Genomic DNA, 22,336 nt, shown 5'->3' with positions numbered 1-22,336 from the left:
CGAAATATCATGCTTTGATTACCACATGATAGAACCCGATGGGGTTTGTTCTCAATCTTTCCATGAGAGTGGGGGATAACTCAACTTAAGGAGGATCGACGTTGTGCTTCCCGACTACAACACCACAAGGGTTGCGCCTTAACGACAGTTGCATCGCCTTTGATTTGTGTTGTTCTTGCTGTGCCAAGAACAACCTTGAACCTACAAGTAAATCGAAGAACAAGCAAGAACAAGTGGATAAACAAATAGCTCACAGACCTTGCCCAAAGAATGAATCCGATACACACAAGTTTGGAGTTCTAAATCAAGCAAACAGATGGTCTAATTGACACACGCGCTCACCAAAAAGTTGCAGAAGATAAACTTGCAACAAAACAAAACACAAGTGTTTCTTGGTGGCTGCTACTGGTTTATATACTCCCTCCGTCCCAAAACAAAGTCATCTTAGGAATTATGTGACAAATTAACAAGAAAGTAAAATGACCATGTTTGCCCCTATTTACTAGCCATATTTGGCACTAATTGATTCTTGCATACACAAGCACTTTCTAAATAGGATAGGATGACTTGTTTTTTTGGGACAATTTTTGAATCCTAGAGTGACTTTTTTCGGACGGAGGGAGTAGGTGGGAAGGCAGCCAGGAGGATGCTAAGGTTGAAACCCTAACTTTAAATGGCCCCTAGTGGGCTGGACGAGATACAAATAATTTAGCCCATGTTTGGAAGTCCGAACATCATTTTGAAGATTATTCTTAGCTCCAGGCAAATCAGATGATCAAGTTGGATCCATCGGAAAGTAGACTTCAAGATCTTTCCAACGAGCACTTATGAGCCATAAATGACCTTTGGAGAAAAGAATTATGTCCCGAGGAAGTTGTCAGTTCCTGGAGGTCCGAACTGGCTGTCCGAACTTGCAATCTAATTCTTTGGTCCGATCCTTCCTTTCCTCATGCCTCCTTCCACTTGTTTGTTGTCATTGTAGTCCATTTTCCAATCTGGTTCATGTTTCAAGTTCCTAATCACAAGAAAATCATCACAATTAGTAGCACCCCATTGAAAGGATAACTTGTTTGGACAGCGAGAAACGACATTACCTGATAGTTGAGTTGTCGTGTAGGAGCTTGAATCATAAGTCTTTGCTGTGAAATAGGCATGGCTATATCGGTAGAAGGGATGTCCTCGTCAGTTTATGGTAATGAAACTTGGTATAAACAATTTACAAGAGCCATGAAACTAGAATGAAACTCCATTGAGAGGATTTGAGTTTCATCTATACACATTCATCAACTTCTATTGGTCACATGGCACATTTGATTACAAATATCAATCAACAATTAAATGTGATAATTCATCTATAAAATTGTGCAATAAAACTGTGCATCAAGGGAGGTGGTTTCCATCAAGTGTCAAGCTGACGTGCCAGCCTCGATAACTATGAGATGACACTATGCACTGATAGCGATCTAAAATCATGGGTTGCCATTGCCCCATTAATGCATTCACCACTCCTGAAATAAACTTTCCCTACCTCCGACGGTGCACTCAAATTAAGCATAGCACATTAGGCTGTTACGCTATTCGCACGCAGCTGTGATTCATCGTTTAAATCAAAGTCGTATTTAATTCTTCTCTTCCGATCTTAATTTGTCCTACAAAAATATGCTTTTTATAGGTCAGGGAGTAAATAATTGTATGCTCTAGCATCCGAATTGAACATGATTTCACGAAGTTTTAGTGAAAACAGCTTTAAATTTCGAAATAAAAAACTGTGCCATGGAATATATACAGTTGGAGTACACCAATCTGCTAAAAGTAGCTCCGTCAAAGGTTACGAAGAGCTACTGCTACATAGATTCAAGGGGCAACTGCAAAACACAATATGCACCCTAATTCGAAAACAGATTCTAGGACCCTGTTTGGATTGAAGGAATTCTAAAGGAATCCATTTCCTATGTTTTGATGACATCACGTGCTCTTTGGAACGCAGGAATGAAGTTCGTCATTCCTCTGGAAAGACTTCGCTCCCTGCACAAAACACATGAACCAAAACATCCATTCCAACTCAGTTTTCGCGGAAGCCCGACGGTCACGCTCTTGTACAAGAGAAAGAGAACGCACACAAGAACATAGGGAAGGGAAATGAGAAGGGATCCTATCCCGGCCGTGAGCAGCTAGCGTCGAAGCAAGAATACAAAGCACCAGGAACACTTCACCGTCGAGCACTCGAGCGGGCCTCTTCTCACCTTTCGCGCCAACCAAGTGTCTGCGAGAACGGCGTGGACCTTCCCCATCGGGAAGACGTCAGGGATCTGCACTTGGCGCTTGGGATTGGAGTGAAGCCAAACGGTAAGCATATGTTTGTAAAGTTGAAAGCTCGAATGAGAGGCATGCTTTCAGTGTTCGCTGTAGTACACTTTTCTGGTATAGAATTAGGCATTCATCAGTGGGAAACTGGCCAATTGGCCGTAACCACGTGCAAGCAGTACATATTGCTCCCCGACTGGGAACTATGTGTATGTATCACCAGAACCCTGCGATTATGATACAAGAATTGGTTACAACACCGTATGGGGCTTCCGATGCATCTGCACAATCCATGACAGGCATCAGCCCTTGTCGAGTCATATTAAGACAGGCCTCATAAGGGCTCTATGGCAGGCATGGCCGGCTCGACAACTGGTGGCACAGCATCCACCTTGTACCGGAGGCTCTGTCATGAGGCAAAATTAGATGAATCATCACTAGAATAGTGTGGTATCATTACTATTTTGAATGAGGAACCACAGTATCCATTAGTGCTAGTTCAATGTGGTTATGACATAAGAAACTGCAGTATCCATTGGTACTAGTTCAATGTGGCCATGACATAAGATACTTGAGTTTGTGCTCATTAACAAGGAAATGCTCAAATTTGTGTATCTTCAGGTACGGTGCAAACACTAGGAGCCATGGAGATGAACCATCATAGTCAATTGAAAGTGTTCCCAGTGTAAGGGAATCATGTTCCACTGGAAAAGAGACTTTAAGCATGGCATTAACTGCAATGGTATACGCAGGGCATCATTTGTGACATACCTTTTTGAAGAATGACGAATATGAGTTGTCCCATACAAGTTTGTATGATCCCGCTGAAATAGTGCAAAAATTGCCCTGTGTAGAACAAACCAAATGCATGTGAAACATTAGAAGAAATGCAGGGCTGATCAAGTATAATCTTCAGTAGAGATATTTTCACTTTAGGGGAACTTAAAACCATACAATTTGTTTGGAGTCACTGTCAGCTAGTGCAGGCATCAATAATGAGACAAAATACTCAACAGACCAAACATTTCAGAATTCCAATATGGCAATATGTAATATTATCTGTAGACAGCATCTGGTAATTAGGTATGACAGCCTTCTAGTGATGAAAACATTGATGCTCAGGATGTATCTACTCTTTTGTCGAAACGCTTTTGGCTCAACCCCACCAATTTAAACATTTTCCATTGAACCCATTTTGTCAATCCATGAATGTGAAACCTTATTTCTAAAACTTTTCCTGTATCTGACACTGTAAAAATGGAATACCTGAATCAAGAAAAGGAGCAACCAGGAAAGAGAACTTACTTGGTCAGCTTCATACCGTCGGTAGGGAAGAATTAGCTGCAATACATAAAATTCTATTAGACGACAATTGACAAAATATGAACAAAAGAAATACTTTTTTAAGAAGCAGCCAGAAATAAGAAAATACCATGCCATGTTGTGAACCTATGTTACACGGATACTGGTACGGGTATCGGATACGATACGTATCGGATACGCACTTTCCCAAAAAACACTGATACGGGGATACGGCTAGGATAATTAATAATTATATATAAATATCACATAGATATTCAGCAAGTGAGATTTTACTCTTGAGTAACTTCTACTATACTCAGATGTGCAATACTTGCATGTCCATATAACATTACCTCTATAACTAGCATTCTCTAAAAGCACAACTGATTCCACAAGGGGTTCTTCAGTTGCTGCTCATCTAGTTCTACAGTTCTATTGCAGCAAGTTCATCATTTTGTATTATCTCTTACTACCAAAACAGCATTTGGGTGGGCTGATTACTGCTTTGGGCTGTATCCCATCTGGCCCAAAAGTATCAGATACGCGTATCCAAGCAAATACGTATCCGTTTTTTTAGGATACAGCTAGAAACGTATCCGTATCCGGGGCGTATCCGTATCCGATACGTATCGGATACGGATACGCCACCTCCTAGGAGTATCCGCGTAACAGAGTTGTGAACTGTAGATATAAAATAAAATAATAAAGATAATATAGTTCTGTAAAACAAGAGGAAATAACACAGGATGGAGGCTAAACAAAATGTTGGTCCAAGTAAAACATACTCCACTATAAGGCTGTCCCCAATGAATTTGTGTAGAACAATATCAGGAATCGGTAGAAAATTTATTTTTGTTTTTTTCACTAACAAATGGTCACGTTAGCGCCAAGGTTTTTCTTACCGACAAGTCGGTCCAAACCGCCGGCCACCGGTTTCGGTAAACCGGACCGGTTTGACCGGTTACCGGTAAAAACCGGTCAAATTCAAATTGGGCAGTTCAAACGGTTTGGACCGGTTAGCCGGTCCAGTTTGAGTGGTAACCGGTCGGTTTGAGTGGTAACCGACCAAATTCAATTTTTTTCTTTTTTTGTTTAAATTCAAATGCCCGCAAAGTATACTAAATGAATGTTTGTATAGCATGTTTTAGCCTAAATGAACCCTCAAACCCTCTTTTGTACTACTTTTACATTAATACAATGTATAACATGTTTTACATTGTATTTGTATACTTTTGTATGCATGCTTTTTTTTTGTTTAACTTCAAATGCTCGCAAAGTATACTAAATGAACGAATATTTGAAAAAATTTGACACCATTAGATTTGTCGCAACAAAGTATTTTTAGGAATTTTTTGGGAAGTTTTCATTTTTTTTAATTCAAATTTGAATTTTAAATTTGGGCCAGTTTGAAACCGACCCAAACCGGAACTGGTCCGGACCGGTTTGACCGGTAACCGCGGTTTCCGGACCGGTTCCGGTCGGTTTTTTTAACCCTGGTTAGCTCACATTTTATAGTGTAACAATTAGGAATTGTATAGGCATTCACTACATTGATTACAATTATTCCTGTAATCTTGTATTACCATTTATACCTGCCCTTTGGCTATATATAAAATAGCCACCCCCCTCATTAGGGTGTGAGGTGTCCTAAATCTTTCTACAGTAACATTCAGCACACTAGACGAGGGAGATACTGGCCGGGTTCAAACGCTGGTAGCACCAAAAAAAAGGTCCCTCGCTGTCAACTCCCAAAAATATTGTCATGCCAGCCTGTAGTAACGGTGCAGCCCTACAGCCCTAGGTAACGGTGTAATCGTATAAGGGTGAAGCTAGGGTCCAGAGCCTTTCCTCAGCCGGTTGACACAGCTGCTGCTTATTGCAATACCGGCGGAGTTTTCTAAAAGATACTTTTCACTTTGCACTGAAAGTATTTTTACTGCTCTACGATGTAAATTTTTTTCTCGAAAAAGCCAGGGAGCCGCATGCCATTATCTTATTGCAGAAGGAAACCGAAACACATGACTAGTCACACCAGCACACCCACTAACACTATGCAGAAATAAAAGGTGCCACACTCGTGCAGTTTTTTTTCACTAGTATCATCAGATGAAATCTCGCCAAACAATTGAAACAAGGTTAAATAGATTGGACAAATCATATAAATAAAATTAAAAAATAACCCTAACCATATGATCCTGTAACTTGAACACAAGGTGTTTTGTGCCAATGCCATCAACAGCTCTTACATAGCTTATCAGAAACAAGAGAATGCTCCAACTGATGGAAATACAATCGAATGCCAAATGCAAAACACACTTAGAGTGTGGTATAAATGACAAGTGAGACCCCTCATAACAAGCAAACCATTTTTGTAAAATCACAAAACTATACAGAGTCTAGTAAAATGGATTAATCCTATCAATGTCCATGAACAGAGATTGTCTTCTCGATATTTCAGTTTCATTTATGAACAGAGTATCAGATACTAGTGAACAAGAAACTTACAGTTTTCTCCCCTGAAGGGCTAATGTACTCCACATGAAATCCTATGTCCTGCCAACATCAAGCTCTCTCATAAGGGGATTATGAAAAAAACGATTAACTACTAAAGCATTTCAAAGGCTGCACAATCCTTGTTAAAATTACAGGTGTTGTTGCTTCTTTGACTCAAGAAACAAGAAGCATTAGCCAGCACTTTTATTTCGACGGTAGTATGAAAATTATCTTTTTTTAGAAGTAGATAAAGACACTATTATTTATCATTTATTATCGTAAGGATTATAATTAGGACAGCTATCACACTATCACAGTGAATGATATCAGCATTCTAGCCTTTAGCATTTCTTTCCATTTCAGCTGAATATCTCATCCCGTCTTTTATTGAAGTAAGTAATAAAAACAACTTGTTAGCAAGGGTTATTGGGCCGGGACTTTGGCCCTAGGTGCTGGCGCACAGGCCCTGTGCCTTGCCGTGTGCTGCAGCCCTAGGATAGATAGATGGGATAGATGATGATCTATTAGGCAAGGATCTCCTGGCTGGTAATGTTTCCATAAACCCCAGAGACCCTTGCCCCTATATGTATATGCTCTTGCATCTCAATCTATTATTTTTCGAGCCATATTGCTTTCACTGTATCACGAGTCCGGGTTCCCCGGATTCATCTTCCGCTGCCCTAGTTCTGCGCGCCGCCCTTGGCTGCGCCTATGGCCGGATCCCTTCCCTCCTGCTGCCGCTGCTGCCGACGACCTGCCCCTCATCGAGGAGCGGGCGAAGCAGTGACAAGAGTGCCAGGCCGTGCGCGATGCCGCACTGGCCCGCGCCCTGCAGGCCGAGCAGGAGGCCGCCGACGCTCGCGCACGCGATGCCCTGGCACGCGTCACCCGCGAGCGCAAGGCCGCCACTGAGGCCTTTTCCGTTGACGCGCCCCGCCCCCAACGATGGCGACGATGACGGCGCCAAGTCCACCAACACCGACGACCACGACGTTCGCAAGGCCATGCTCATGCACGAAGCCGCAACCATCAACCTCCACGCCCAAGCCGTCGCGGTGCAGAATATCAACAGCCTTGTACCTGTCGTCCTCGACGTATCTTCAGGTAACTACACTCGTTGGACCCGACGCGTCTCATCCGGCCGTGGGCAACCCTCTACCTCGCACAGCAGGGCTCTCGCAGTCCTCTCCTGCTGGGCATGGCGCCCAACCGGTCTCCAGCACCGCCCTCCCTGCTGCCGAAGCTCCTGGTCACACCAGCGGCTCTCCCGCAGCTGCTGTACCGACCAGCGGTGCCTCGGCGGCCGCTGCACCGCCTGCAGCCACCCCCGATCGTGTCGTCCGCTACGTCTACACATGCCGAGCGCCTGCTGCTCCTCCTACACGGACCATCGCTGCTACGCCTACACTGACCGTCGCTGCTGTAAGCGAGTATGGCCGAAAGATGATTAGATTGATTAGGGTGCGGAGCACAGTACAAATACATATAGGTAAGGATGCCGCCACATATGGTAACAACCCAATCAGAGGATCCTTGCCTATCCTAGCCAACACATATCCTGGGGGGGCGCACCTGGACACAGGTGTGGCGCCCAGCCCCAATGGCCAGTAGGCCGGCTAAGCTAGAGGCCCGTGGGCCAGCCTATACATGTCTCTCTAACACACCCCCGCAATCTGATCGTCGGCAGCGCAGACGTTCAGACTGGACCTGAACTCCGTAAACACCGAAGACGGAAGTCCCTTGGTGAAGATGTCGGCGTACTGAGATGATGTGGGAACATGCATGACGCGGACATCACCAACAGCAACACGCTCCCGCACGAAGTGAAGATCAATCTCAATGTGCTTGGTGCGCTGATGCTGGACGGGGTTGTTGGACATGTAGACCGCGCTGATGTTGTCACAATAGACCAACGAAGCGCACTGGGGAGGCGCATGGAGCTCAAGGAGAAGCTGGCGCAGCCATGTGGCTTCGGCAACACCATTTGCCACAACGCGGTACTTAGCTTCAGCACTAGATCTGGACACTGACACACTGTGTTCTGCCGCTTCGACGACCAGGAGACTAGGTTGTCCCCGAGAAACACTGCATAACCTGATGTGGATTTGCGAGTATCCGGACAGCCTACCCAGTCTGCATCGGAGTACACAGTCAGCTCGCTCTGTGAAGACGGTCGGAGGAGAAGCCCCAGGTGAAGTGTGCCTCTGATGTAGCGCAGGATACGCTTCAATGCAGCAAGGTGAGGCTCACGCGAATCATGCAGATGCAAGCAAACTTGCGGAACAGCGTAAGCGATATTCGGTCTGGTGAAAGTGAGGTACTGCAAGGCACCTGCAAGACTCCGGAACTCAGAAGCGTCCTGAACTGGTGGGCCATCAGCCGCCAACTTGGGGTTGGTGTCCACGGGAGTAGAGCACTGCTTGCACTCGGTCATGCCAGCGCGCTCCAAGATATCCAGCATGTACTGTCGCTGAGATAGGAGAAGGCCTGTGCCATGGCGCCTGACATGCATCTCCAGAAAGTGGTGCAGCTCACCAAGATCCTTCATGCTGAACTCCTACTGTAAGGCCTGAATAGTCTGCTAGAGAAGAGCTAATGAAGAGGCACTGAGGACAATGTCATCCACGTAGAGCAGATATATAGTGTCAGTGCCGCGGCGGTAGACAAACAGAGAGGTGTCTGACTTGGCCTCGACAAATCCCAGGCTGAGCAGATAAGCTGCGAAGCGACTGTACCAAGCACAAGGAGCCTGCTTCAATCCATAGAGAGATCTGTTGAGCCGACAGACGTAGTCAGGATGAGCAGTGTCCTCAAAACCAGCGGGCTGTGCAAAGTAGACCGTCTCAGAGAGCGTGCCATGGAGGAAGGCGTTCTTGACGTCCAGCTGGTGAATGGGCCACCGGCGAGAGAGCGCCAAGGACAGAACTGTGCGGACGGTAGCTGGCTTGACCACAGGACTGAATGTCTCGTCGAAGTCCACACTTGGGCGTTGAGTGAACCTGCGAAGAACCCAACGAGCCTTGTACCGCTCCAAAGAACCATCAGCCTTGAGCTTCCGCTCCAAAGAACCATCAGCCTTGAGCTTGTGCTTGAAGATCCACTTGCCGGTGACCAGATTGGTGCGCGGCGGTCGAGGGACCAAATCCCAAGTGTGGTTCTTCAGGAGAGCATCATGTTCTTCCTCCATAGCCGCCCGCCAATTCGGATCGGCAAGGGCGCTACGGAAGGTCTTCGGAACCGGAGACAGAGGGGCCACGGTGAAGAGCGCAGGCTGCCGGAAGCCGAGCTTCGCACGGGTAACCATGCGATGCTGGTTGACGACGGGGGGGGGGCACGGGTACAGCGCCCTTGGGCAGGGGCAGGGGCAGGGCACCGATGTTGGGCGGCGGTGGTGGAGCAGGTGCGCCGCGCCGTGTGTACACACGGTCGAAGGGCTGCACCGGTGGGAGAGGCTGCACCATCCGTCGAGAAGTCGGCGGGTCCCGCCGGTGCGGCGGCCGAGGCGGCCGGACTGCGCGGGGAGAACCCTGGCGGGACCGTCGGGGCTGTACGTGGCAGCGCGGAGGGGGGTCAACGCTCCAGGGGCTGCGCGTGGCAGCGCGGGGGACGTCGCGCCAGGGGCCGCACATGGCAGTGCGGGAGAGGGCGCACCAGTGGCCGAGGTGGGCACCGGCACCGACACCGAGGGCGGTGGTCCTGCAAGAGGCACAATGGGAGAACCTGCAGACAGAGGGGTTTGTGACGGTCCTATAGGAGCCGGCACAAAGTCAGTAGAGTCCTCCAGAAAATCATATGCCTGTGGCGTGGGGTGTGGCGAAAGCTCAGAAAAGGGGAACGTGGACTCGTCAAACACGACGTGTCGGGATATGATGACACGGTTAGACAAGGTGTCAAGGCAGCGGTACCCTTTATGGTGAGCGGAATACCCAAGGAAGATGCACGGAAGAGAGCGGGGCGCTAGCTTATGTCTTGCCGTGGCGGACATGTTGGGATAGCACAAGCAACCGAAGACGCGGAGGTTGCTGTAGGATGGTGGCGATCCATACAGAACCATGTGTGGTGTTGACATGGCTAGCGTCTTGGTGGGGAGGAGGTTCCGGAGGTAAGTGGCAGTGGACAGGGCCTCGACCCAGTAGGAAGGTGGCAAACTCGCCTGGAATAGGAGCGAGCGGAGGATGTCGTTGACTGAACGAATGATCCTCTCTGCGCCGCCGTTCTGAGGCGAGATGTAGGGGCATGACATGCACAGGTGTGTGCCATGGGTGAGGAAGAAGGTTCGGGCGCTGGAGTTATCAAACTCGCGCCCGTTGTCGCACTGGACAGCTTTAACGGTGGCACTGAACTGTGTGGTCACATAAGAAAAGAAGTTAGTTAGGGTGTCATACGTGTCGGACTTTAGACGCAGAGGAAACGTCCACAAGTAGTGAGAACAATCATCAAGAATGACCAAATAATATTTATAACCTGAGACACTAACGATGGGAGAGGTCCACAAGTCACAATGAATAAGATCAAACTTGTTTATGGCTCGGGACGACGACACCCGAAAAGGAAGACGGGTGTGGAGGCCGAGTTGACACGCATGACATGGGGATAAACTAACATCTTTATTACATGACGGAAGCATAGAAGCTAATTTGGCCAGGGACTCCTGACCAAGGTGACCCAGACGACGATGCCATAGAGTGGAGGTGGAGCCGGCAGTTAGGGCAGTGGCGGCAGCAGGGAGGTGAAGTGGGTACAACGGTCCGGAGCTATTGCACATGGCGATCACGTTCCAAGTCCCGAGATCCTTCACAGAACAACCAGAGGGGTCAAATTCCACAGAGCAGTTGTTATCAGAAGTGAACTGGTGCACAGATATAAGATTCTTAATAAGTTTTGGAGAGACAAGAACATTATTAAGATGCAGGGCTCCTGACAGGTGTGCTGAGTAAGGATCCATCACCGACAACAATAGCTGAGGGAAAAGGGTACCGCTGGGGAAAAATATGTGAAAGAGAGCGAGAATCAGAAGCCATGTGGGAGGTAGCACCTGAATCGAAGTACCACTCGGTCTGCTGCGGCTGGTTCAACGTCATGGTGCTGAAGGTGGACGCAAGAGACTGTTGATCCCAAGACGGCTGACCGGCGGGGCTGTAGAAGCCAGGGAGCCCAGCCCACGGGTTGGGCGCGCCCCACTGAGGAGCAGGGCCGAAAGCTCCTGGGCCGGCGGCGGCCCACGGCGCAGGTGGCGTCGCGGGGGCGACGAATGAGGCCAATGCATGGGAGGGCGCCCCCTGCTGTTGGGCCAGCAGAGCGTGCTACGAAGCGGGCCGGGCGGCGGCCTGGGGAGGCAGAGGCCTTGGACCGGGCCACATCTGAATGGACCCGGTCCAGGGATTGTAGAACGACGGCCACTGCCCGGCCGCCGGTGCGCCGCCCGCGGCCTGCCCAGCGGAGGAGCTGGCGCTGGAGTCGCCGCCGCCTGAGGTGCCGCGCTTGGAGTCGGAGCGGCCCGCGCGCTTGCTCCGCCGGTTCCGGCCACCGCCGGTGGCGCCCCCGGAGCCGCTGCCGGAGCCGCCCCTGGCCTTGGAAGGGGGTTGCTGTGGAGCAGAGGAGCGCGGCGCAGGAGATCCGGACGAGGCGCCGCCAGCGCCCGCGGCGAGAAGGGCAGTCGGCGCAGCAGAGTGCCGCTGAGCCGCGGTGATCTCCTCAAGCAGGAGATCGTTGCGGACATCGAGAAACGTCGGGAACGGGCGCCCGCGACGAAGATGGCGGCCGATGTCGGTGAAGTTCTCGTTGAGGCCACGGATCACGTTCAGCACCAAGGTGCGATCCGTGACAGGCTCACCGAGGTCGGCGAGATCGTCGGCCATGGACTTGAACTTCCTACAGTAATCGGTGATGGACAAGTCACCTTGGCAGAAGTGGCGGAACCGGGCGTCGAGATGCAGGGCACGGGTTTTGCGATTGCCGAGAAATTGTGCCTCGATGGCGAGCCAGGCCGCCCGTGCAGATCCGCCGCGCCCCATAACGGCTTCGGCGAGTTCGGCGGAGATGGTGCCGTGAAGCCAGGAGCGGACGACGCAGTCCATCCGCTCCCAATCCGGAGAGGAGGGGGGTGGAGCGTTTTCCTCAACGTGGTCCTGGAGGGCGAAGCGGCCGACGGCGAGCAGGAACTGCTCACGCCACCGCGTGTAGGAGCCGGAGGAAGCGTCGAGGACGACGGGTATGAGGCTGCGGATGTTTTGTACGCCGGCGGCTTGGGCATGGAGGTTCAGAACAGCGGCAGCCTCATGAAGGAGCATGGCAGCGCGGACGTCGTCGGCGGGAGGGTAATCGGCGTCGGCGTCGGCGTCGCGTTCCTGGTCAGCGGTGGCGCGTTCCTCAGCCGTGAGGGCGAGGGCCTCGCGAACGCGAGCGGCGGCGGCATCGCGTTCGGCGGCGGCCGCGGCCTCGGCCGTCTTGGCGCGCGCGAGGGCAGCCTCGTGCTTCGCCTGTCGCGTCGTGCGCGCGTCTGTGAGACGCTGCAGCTCGACGGCGGCCGCAAGACACTGCTGCTCGGCCGCGGCTGCGGCGGCTTCAGCGTCGTCAGTGGGGGGAAGGGTGCCGGCCATGGTGCAGCCAAGGTGGCGCGCGGCTAGGGCAGCGGAAGGAGAATCACGGGGGAAACCCGGACTCTTGATACCATATAAGCGAGTATGGCCGGAAGATGATTAGATTGATTAGGGTGCGGAGCACAGTACAGATACATATAGGCAAGGATGCCGCCACGTATGGTAACAACCCAATCAGAGGGATCCTTGCCTATCCTAACCAACACATATCCTGGGGGGCGCACCTGGACATAGGTGTGGCGCCCAGCCCCAATGGCTGGCAGGCCGGCTAAGCTAGAGGCTCGTGGGCCAGCCTATACATGTCTCTCTAACAGCTGCTACGCCGCCAGTCCTGCCGAAGGGCGCCGTGCCCGTTTTCCCAGTGGTGAACTAGCACGGCATAACCACACGCGCCAAGTGCGAGTTTCGCCAACCTGCACTGTTCCACACTGCGTCGTTGTCTCCCGTTCCGAAGACCTTCAATACTGCATTCGCTGATCTGAATTGGCAGGCCGCTATGGAGGAAGAGCATGCTGCCCTACTGCATAACCACACGTGGGACATCGTTCCCCGTCCGCCGTGTGCTAGTCGTCTCCGACAAGTGGATTTACAAGCACAAGTTTTTGTCTGATGAGTCTCTTGAGCGCTACAAGGCGCAGTGGGTTCTTCGTGGCTAACCTGGCGTGGGTTTCGATAAGACTTTCAGCCCTGTCGTAAAGCCAGCTACCGTCCGCACTGTGCCATCCTTAGCACTCTCCCCAGTTGGTGTATTCATCAGTTGGATGTGAAGAATGCCTTTCTCCACGACATTGTCAGAGACTGTTTGCTTAGCCTGCTGGTTTCGAGGATCCTACTCATCCAGACTTTGTTTGCCGCCTCAACAGGTCGCTTTATGGATTGAAGCAGGCTCCCCGTGCCTGGTACAATCGGTAGTCGGTTTGCTGCTCATCTACTCACCCTAGGATTTGTGGAATCCAAGTCAGACACTTCTTTGTTTGTCTATCGCCGTGGATCAGATCTCATTTACTTATTGCTATATGTTGATGACATCATGCTTACACCTTCTCCAGCTCTCCTCATGCGCACCATTCAGACACTACAGCTGGAGTTCTTTATGAAGGATCTCGGCGAGCTTCACCACTTCTTGGGGAAGCATGTTCAGCGATGCAGTTTTGGTCTTCTCCTTTCACAGCGACAGTATATGCTAGACATTCTTGATCGTGTTGGTATGACCGAGTGCAAGAGCACTCTACGCCTATGGATACAATTCCCAAGCTTCCTGCTGATGGACTGTTAGCAATAATCCTTGTGTCAGTTATCTATCTAACTAGAGTTAGTTTACTCACGTTAGTGTAGGGTCTTTTTCTGTCTTTCCTTAGGCAGCAAGTCTAGTTTCCTTAGGGAGTAAGTTTGGTCATGGCTTGGGCTGCAAGCTTTCGTAAAGTCTTTGTCTTCGTAAACAAGCCACTAGGGCTATTGTATAGAGTTCCCTTTCAGCTATAAATAAGAAGCGAAGGGCAGCCAGCTGTAGCTAACAGCAGCTCAAAAACAAGTCTCTCCTCTCAGCTCCTGCTATCCCAAAACAGCAAGCAAACCTCCCTTCCTGCTCATCATATAGTTGTTGCTATTCCAACATTTGGTACCAGAGCCGAGGTTGATGATCCATGGCGTCAGCTCCGGCTCGTGCGGCAGACGTATCGTCACCGGTCCCTTTCCACAGCACGGCGCGGGCGGCGCCGAGACGGACCAAACGTGGTCGTCCAACGCGTGAAGGAGGTGGCCGGCACACCATTCCCGCAGCTAACATGCGATAACTATGAGGATTGGAGCCTCCTCATGAAGGTGAAGCTGGAGGCCCGAGGCCTCTGGGATGCGGTTGAGCATGGTGATGCTAATCGCCAGGAGGATCGCATGGTGCTTGACGCCATTCTCGGAGATGATCCGCACCTTGAAGGTGAAGACGACGTCCAAGGAGGCGTAGGAAGCGATCAAGTCGATTCACATCGTCTCTAATCGCGCCCGTAAGACAATCCTGTAGCAGCTGCGTAGGGAGTGGTAGTTGATCTCCTTCCACGACGGCGAGCATGTGGATGACTTCGCGCTTTGCCTCTCTGGCCTAATGAGTTCGCTAAACATCTACGGCGAAACCATCGATGAGCAAAGTGCTGTTGAGAAGCTTCTGCACGTTGTCCCCAAAAAGTACTCGCAGATCGCGATGTCGACCGAGACTCTGCTGCAGCAGACCTCACGATCGAGGTGACGGGGCGGCTAAAGGCTGTCGATGATCGTGACGGCACGCCACCGCAATCAGCCCCAGATCAGCCGTTGTTGTGCGGCGGGAAGCTCTACTTCACCTAGGAGCAGTGGCTCGCTCGGATGAAGCAGAGGCGTGACAGCGACCGGAGCTCCGAGTCCCCCAAGTCCAGTGGCGATGGAAGACGCCGCTCACGTGGTGCGCGCAAGAAGCAAACTCGCGCTCCTAACGCCAAGGATGGAGGCAGTGATGACGACAAGGACAGGTGCCTCAACTACGATCGCTTTGGCTATTGGGCAAAGGATTGCTGCAAGCCGAAGAAGGGGCAGGCACACCTCACCCAAGCTGATGGGGACGACGAGGAGCCCACACTCCTTATGGCGCTTGTTTGTGAGCTCTCGGTAGCGCCGGAGGGTGTGCGCCTCGAAGAGCCACGCGCGCAGGCGTTCCTTGGAGCTGCGGATGATGACGACGAGCATCTTGATGGGTGGTACCTTGATACAAGGGCCACCAATCACATGACGGGCCGCATTGAGGTCTTCTCCAACCTTGATCGGTCCGTGGTCAGCTCCGTCAAGTTCGGCGACGACTCGGTGGTGAGCATCCAGGGCTGTGGCTCTGTCGTCTTCACCGGCAAGAGTGGCGCACACAAGCTCCTCACCGGTTTCTATTACATCGAGCAGCTCTGTAATAGCTTCGTGAGCCTAGGCCAGCTGGATGAGAACGACGCCACGATCCACATCGACGACGACGTGCTTCGCACTTGGGATCGGTAGCAGCGGCTGCTCACCAAAGTGCGGCGCGGCGCCAATCGTCTGTACTTGCTGCACCTCGACGTCGCGCGCCCCATTTGCCCCGCTGCTCGACATGATAACGACGCATGGCGGTGGCATGACCGGTTCGGCCACATCTTCAACGCGCTACGACGTATGCCTCGCCACAAGATGGTGCGCGGGCTGCCAGACCTCGAACATGTGGACTAGCTCTGCGACATCTGCATCACCACCAAGCATCGTCGCATGCCCTTCCCCAAGCAGGCGAATTTCCGGGCCAAAGGATGCCTCAACCTTGTCCATGGCGATGTCTGCGGCCCGATCACGCCTGCGACAACCAGTGGACGCCACTACTTCCTGTTGCTGGTCGATGACTTCTGCAGCTACATGTGGGTGGTCCTCCTAGACAGGAAAGGCGACACGGCGGCTTCAATTCATCGCATTCAGGCAGCAGCAGAAGCAGAGTGCGACAGGAGGCTGCGCGCTATCCGCACCGACAATGGTCGCGAGTTCACCTCGAATGAGTTCGCCCGCCATTGTGAGGAGCATAGTGTGCAGCTCCAGTTCAGTGTGCCATACAGCCCGCAGCAGAACGGCGTTGTTGAAAGGCAGAACCAGAACGTAGTGGTGACAGCACGCAGAGTGCTGAAGCAGCGGAAGCTACCAGCGGAGTTTGGGGGGGGGGACGCGGTCACGACGGCAGCATACCTGCTGAATCGTGCTCCTACCAAGAGCCTGGATCACGACGGCAGTATACCTGCTGAATCGTGCTCCCACCAAGAGCCTGGACAGCATGACACCATACAAGGCACGGCATGACCGGAAGCCGGCGGTGCCGCACTTGTGGACATTTGGGTGTGCGGTCTACGTCAAGGACGGTCACCCACAACTCCGCAAGCTTTATGACCGCAGCACGGCCATGATCTTCATCGGATACAATAAGCGCATCAAGGACTACCGCGCATAGAACCCGATGCACAAGCGCGTGCAGGTGATGCGTGACGCCATCTTCGACAAAGAGGCGAGCAGGGATTGGGAGGCCGGCGATGCTGCTCCACCTTGCAGCGACTTCATCATCACGGAGGTCGAGCAGGCAATCTCGCCTGCACCGGTTGCTGTAGGAGGGGGAGCAGGATCCCATGTTTTAGCACTACCAGGAGTCACATACTTCTGGATCCCCTGCTCCACCACCGTCTCCATCGCCTCCGCCGTTCACGCTAGCTCCGACCTCGCCACCAACTGCACCGGCGTTCGTCTCACCACCGCCCAACGAGGACGAACGGGTCGATGCGTCCCATGAGGACACACCTCTGCGGTACCGCGTTATCGACAACATGATCGGCAGCGCTCCAGTTCTCGGTCAAGCGGCATGTGAGGTTGATGATGAGGCACTCTGCCTTGTGTGTGAAGGAGAGCCAAGCTCCTTCATCGAGGCAGATGCAGCATGGCAAGCTGCCATGAAGGAGATGGAAGCCGTTGAGCGGAATGGCACTTGGGAGCTGATGGACCTATCACGTGGCCATTGTCCGATTGGGCTGTGCTTGGTCTTCAAGCTGAAGAAGAACGAGGCTGGCGCCATGATCAAGCACAAGGCGCGCCTTGTCGCTAAGGGGTACGTGCAGCGGCCCGGCATTGACTTCGATGAAGTTTTTGCCCCTGTTGCACGACTGAAGTCCGTGCGGCTCCTTCTCGCACTAGCCGCCCATGAGGGGTGGGCCGTCCATCACATGGATGTGAAGTCGGCGTTCCTCAACGGAGTGCTGGAGGAGGTCTGTGACACAGCCACCTGGATTCGTCGTCCCCAGGCAAGAAGGCAAAGTGCTGCGCCTGAAGAAGGCACTCTACAGGCTGCGCCAAGCCTCGCGTGCTTGGAATGCGCGCCTTGATGCCACACTGAGGAACCTTGGGTTCGAGTAGAGCGCCCATGAGCACGTTGTCTATAGACGTGGCCATGGCGGAGCGCGTCTGCTCATCGACATCTATGTCGACGATTTGGTGATCACCGGAACCAATCCCACCGTGATCAACCGCTTCAAGGATGAGATGAAGGCACAGTTTCTCATGAGCGATCTTGGGCTCCTCTCCTACTTGGGGATTCAGGTGCTCCAGAATGCCAGAGGAATCGCGTTGACCCAGAGGAGCCACATGGCGCGCATCCTCGACACCGCCGGCATGAAGGGCTGCAATCCCGTGCCTACACCCATGGAGGAACGGCTCAAGCTGAGCCGTGAAAGCATGGCTTAACAGATCGACGCCACAACATACCGGCGGATCATCGGGAGTCTGCGGTACCTCGTCCACATGAGGCCAGATCTCGCCTTCTCGGTGGGATACGTCAGTCGCTTCATGGAGCGCCCCACCATGGAGCACATGGGCGCCGTGAAGCGTCTACAACGCTACATTGCCGGCACAATTGACTATGGCCTTATCTACCCACGCAATTCGGGGGAGGCTAAGTTGGTTGGCTACTCAGATATTGACCTTGCCGGCAACATCGACACACGCAAGAGCACTTCTGGTGCTTTGTTCTTCCTCGGTGCTAGCCTAATTAGCTCGCAATCGACGAAGCAGCGGATCGCTGCTCTGCCTTCTTGTGAAGCAGAGTACGTTACCGCAACCACGGCGGCAAGCCAAGCCATCTGGCTGGCACGGTTGCTCGGTGACCTCAAAGGGAAGGGAGCTGCCACCGTGAAGCTGAAGATGGACAGCATGTCCCCACTGGCACTCAGCAAGAATCCGGTCTTCCACAAGCAGAGCAAGCACATCGACGTGCGGTACCACTTCAACCACGAGTGCTTGGAGAATGGGAGCATCTTTGCTGAATTTCTCAGCACTAAGGACCAACTCGCAGACATCCTAACGAAGGCATTAGGGCGAGTTGGTTTCCATGAACTCAATGCTCCTTGTGTCAGTTATCTATCTAACTAGAGTTAGTTTACTCACGTTAGTGTAGGGTCTTTTTCTGTCTTTCCTTAGGCAGCAAGTCTAGTTTCCTTAGGGAGTAAGTTTGGTCATGGCTTGGGCTGCAAGCTTGAGTCAAGTCTTTCTCTTGGTAAGCAAGCCACTAGGGTTAATGTATAGAGTTCCCTTTCAGCTATAAATAAGAAGCAAAGGGCAGCCAGCTGTAGCTAACAGCAGCTCAAAAACAAGTCTCCTCTCAGCTCCTCCCTTCCTGCTCATCCTATAGTTGTTGCTATTCCAACATGGACTACCTGTTCAGGATGCTTCAGACTTTCGCAGTTTGGCTGGTGCTCTTCAGTATCTGACTTTCACTCGGTCGGATATCGCCTATGCTGTTCAGCAAGTCTGTCTCCATATGCATGATCACAGGAACCTCATCTTGAGACTCTAAAAAGGATTCTGAGATATATTCAAGGCACTCTTCACCTGGGCTTGGTTCTACATCCTTCATCACTGTAGGAGGAATAGAATTAGTGTAATGGATGATTGTATTAGCTTGAGCCTTAGGGCTGAATATATAGGGGTACATGACTTGGAGGGCAAGGAGCTTCTCCTACAGATATGGTAAGGTACGGATACAATCCTAATCTACCTAATATAGAGATATCCCTAATATACTCTAACATCCCCGGCACTCAGCGGAGCGTCGCAGATGGTGAGACTGGAGAGAAGTCGGCGAGCTGACATCCCCCCGCAGTCACAACGGTCAGTGCGCCGCAAATGCTGTGGCTGGAGTGGAAACCCACAAGGTTGCTCAAGCAGATGGTAGCCCTTTGTGCCGATGTCGAGGTAGCCGAGCTGGAGGGTGAGTAGCCATGGTCGAGGATGCTGTGTAGGGTAGCCGTGGTCAATGTAGCTGTCGAGGTAGCCGATGCAAAGGTAGCCGCACATGAAGCCTCTGGCACGCAAGGGGGCGCCAAATAGTGGTGGCGCGGAGGCGTCATAGACGAAGACGATGATGCGTCGAGGACGAAGCGAGGATGACGCCGTCAAACCGCCAAGGCCGAGGAGAGTACAGGGTTTGCCAGACCCAGTAGCGCGTCGGGGACGAAGGCACGTGCCGGTGTTGCCAGTACCGGACGCACAACCAAGTCGCAGAAATGTAGGGGACCAGCAGAGGTCTCGACGACAGTTGCGGTGCAGGGCGGCGAGGGAGAAGAAGCCGAAGTAGCCCGCAATTGTCGGAGTAGACGAAGTAGGCGAAGTAGAGACGATGGTGGTGGCGACGAGGTCGTGCTGGACGAAGCATTGAGATAGAGAAGCCAAGCACTAGCCCAAAAGGCCAGCTAGCTTGGCGTAGCGGTCGCGGCGGCGGCGGTTGTAGAAGTCGGCGAAGAACTCGAACAGCTTGACGAAGACCATGCGCAGGGCGCAGCGACACGTAGTCGACGACAAGGTCGTGGACGTGGTCGGCGGCGATGAGGATGCAACGGCGAAGGAGACCACGGGTGGCGCCGCAGCTGCCCAAAGAGGCGAAGCAGCGGCAGCCCTCCATACTCGGGGAAGAGGCGCGCAGTACGAGGACTTACGTCACGGGAGCCAGGTGGATCACGCACGTCGGTTGATCAGGCCGGGTATGCGCGAGGCGAGGCGACGATGGGCGAAGCTGGCGGAGGCATCCCGATCGATGGAGGCGACGACGAGCCGGCGGAGGACGACGCGCGGACGAAGCAGCGAGGTGGGCGGTGCAGACGGGCGTCCCCTAGGGCGCCGTCCATCTTGCCATGCCACACAGTCGGAGTCGAGGAGGAAGCCAGTGAAGTCGATGCCGACGTCAAAGTAGAGGCGCGAGGTCGACAGGCGATGGGCGACTCAATCTCGATCTCTGATCGAGCGAAGAAAAGATACATCAGCAATTTCATGTGTAGAACTCATGATGTGCGCTTAGCAAAACACATCGCCCATCTTATCTTCTTTGCTCTCTGCACAACACGCCAGCGGTCTTGTGCGAGAGAAAGAGAGAGCAGAGGAGGCGTCACGGGTGGTCGATTCAGAGGGCTGGGCATCGTGGGAGCGTAGCCGCCTGCTCGATCCCGCCAGGGAGGGGCCGAACGGAGGCAAGGCGGAGTCGCCTGCCACGGCGCCCACCCAAGGACCTCTGGAGGAAGGGCGCACCCCGGGAAGACGTGCGCAGCCAGCCGCGGCAACGTCCCTCGACGAACCAAGGACCAGCGGAGCGGATGCAGCTTGGCACGGCGTCGTGGAAGGAGAGCAGTGGAGGAGTCCGGCGCGGCCGGCGATGCCACAGCCACCGGTGGGCGAAGGCCCAGCGAGGCGGCGAGGTGGCGTCCCGACACACGGCGAGGAGCATTGGGGTAGAAGGCCGGGGCGGAGAGGATCCGCCAGGAGAGAAGCACAGAAGGAGGCCAAGGCCATTTCGCGAACGGCAACACCCGGGTAGGTTCTTCACGATTTGTTGCTGCTTGACGACGGCGATAGATCAAATTGATCTGCCATGACACCTAGAGGAACGGCAGATCGACGGTCTGCCACGGAGAGGGTGGAGGGCGTGCCCCCCGGCAAAGATTGACATCTCGCCGGGGGGGCGCTATGGGACCGTCGTGGAGGCTTGCTGGGGGCGAGCCAAGGACGGCCTGCGGCGCCTGAAGGATGGTGGCGCCGGGGAGGAGCGGAAAACAAAGGTTGGAGACCAGGATAGAACCTAATCTCGTGATACCATGTAGGAGGAATAGAATTGGTGTAATGGATGATTGTATTAGCTTGAGCCTTATGGCTGAATATATAGGGGTACATGACTTGGAGGGCAAGGAGCCTCTCCTACAGATATGGTATGGTACGAATACAATCCTAATCTACCTAATATAGATATATCCCTAATATAACAATCATAGACCGAGCTGACTGTATAATCCGATGCTGATTGGGCTGGCAGTCCTCACACACGGAAGTCTACTTCAGGTTATGCAGTGTTCCTTGGCGATAACTTGGTTTCCTGGTCTTCGAAGTGGCAGAACAGCGTGTCCCGATCGAGTGCTGAAGCTGAGTATCGCACTGTGGCTAATGGTGTTGCTGCAGCTTCTTCTTGAGCTCCATGCACCCCTTCGGCGCGCTGCTCTAGTCTAATGTGACAACATCAGCGCTGTCTACATGTCCTCCAACCCAGTTCAGTATCAGCGTACCAAGTAATCGAGATTGATCTTCATTTTGTTCGCGAGCGCATTGCAGTTGGTGATGTTTGCATCATGCATGTGCCTACCTCTTCACAGTAGGCTGATGTCTTCACCAAGGGGTTGCCTTCTTCTGTCTTCACAGAGTTTAGGTCCAGCCTGAACGTTCGAGGTGCCGACGATCAGACTGCAGGGGCGTGTTAGCAAGGGTTATTGGGTCGGGCCTTTGGCCCTAGGTGCTGGTGCACAGGCCTTGTGCCTTGCCATGTGCTGCACAGCTGCAGCCCTGGGATAGATAGATGGGATAGATGATGATCTATTAGGCAAGGATCTCCTGGCTGGTACTGTTTCCATAAACCCCAGAGACCCTTGCCTATATATGTATATGTTCTTGCATCTCATCAATCAATCTATTATTTTCCAAGCCATATTGCTTTCACTACTGAAGCCTTCTCAACAACAAAAATGTGGTTTGCATAGTTAGAAAAATAAAATACACAATATGAATTATCTTCTGCTCCATAGAGTACAGAATCAGCGTAG

The 22,336-nt window shown here is 52.5% G+C and overlaps 2 protein-coding genes across 5 annotated transcripts in view; both read right to left on the bottom strand.

Moving 5' to 3' along the window:
- Positions 1-338: 338 nt before the first annotated feature.
- LOC120699192 overlaps positions 339-22,336 on the bottom strand; it is a 36,004-nt gene continuing 14,006 nt past the window's right edge. Inside the window, exons 12-16 of one of the 4 annotated variants that reach the window (XM_039983081.1) lie at positions 6,112-6,159; positions 3,610-3,645; positions 3,076-3,150; positions 1,095-1,156; positions 339-1,015 (exon numbers count right to left, since the gene is read on the bottom strand). In XM_039983081.1, coding sequence (XP_039839015.1) covers positions 1,127-1,156; positions 3,076-3,150; positions 3,610-3,645; positions 6,112-6,159 — 189 coding nt within the window. In that variant the 3' untranslated portion in view covers positions 339-1,015; positions 1,095-1,126. Of the gene's footprint in view, positions 1,157-2,361; positions 2,711-2,735; positions 3,009-3,075; positions 3,151-3,609; positions 3,646-6,111; positions 6,160-22,336 lie in introns of those variants that run through there. The other 3 variants (XM_039983080.1, XM_039983078.1, XM_039983079.1) reach the window with 3 other exon arrangements.
- Positions 11,297-22,333, bottom strand: LOC120699193. The gene has a single exon (XM_039983082.1). The coding sequence runs from the start codon at positions 12,696-12,698 to the stop codon at positions 11,403-11,405; it is 1,296 nt and encodes a 431-aa protein (XP_039839016.1). The 5' UTR covers positions 12,699-22,333; the 3' UTR covers positions 11,297-11,402.

The sequence above is a fragment of the Panicum virgatum genome, chromosome 3K, assembly GCF_016808335.1.
Source record: "Panicum virgatum strain AP13 chromosome 3K, P.virgatum_v5, whole genome shotgun sequence".
In the NCBI taxonomy this organism is placed as follows: domain Eukaryota; kingdom Viridiplantae; phylum Streptophyta; class Magnoliopsida; order Poales; family Poaceae; genus Panicum; species Panicum virgatum.
This window is presented reverse-complemented; position numbering and strand designations above follow the sequence as displayed.

Bases quoted from the DNA above. Each gene is read 5' to 3' on its own strand.
- LOC120699193 (XM_039983082.1), bottom strand. From the start codon at position 12,698: ATGGCCGGCACCCTTCCCCCCACTGACGACGCTGAAGCCGCCGCAGCC.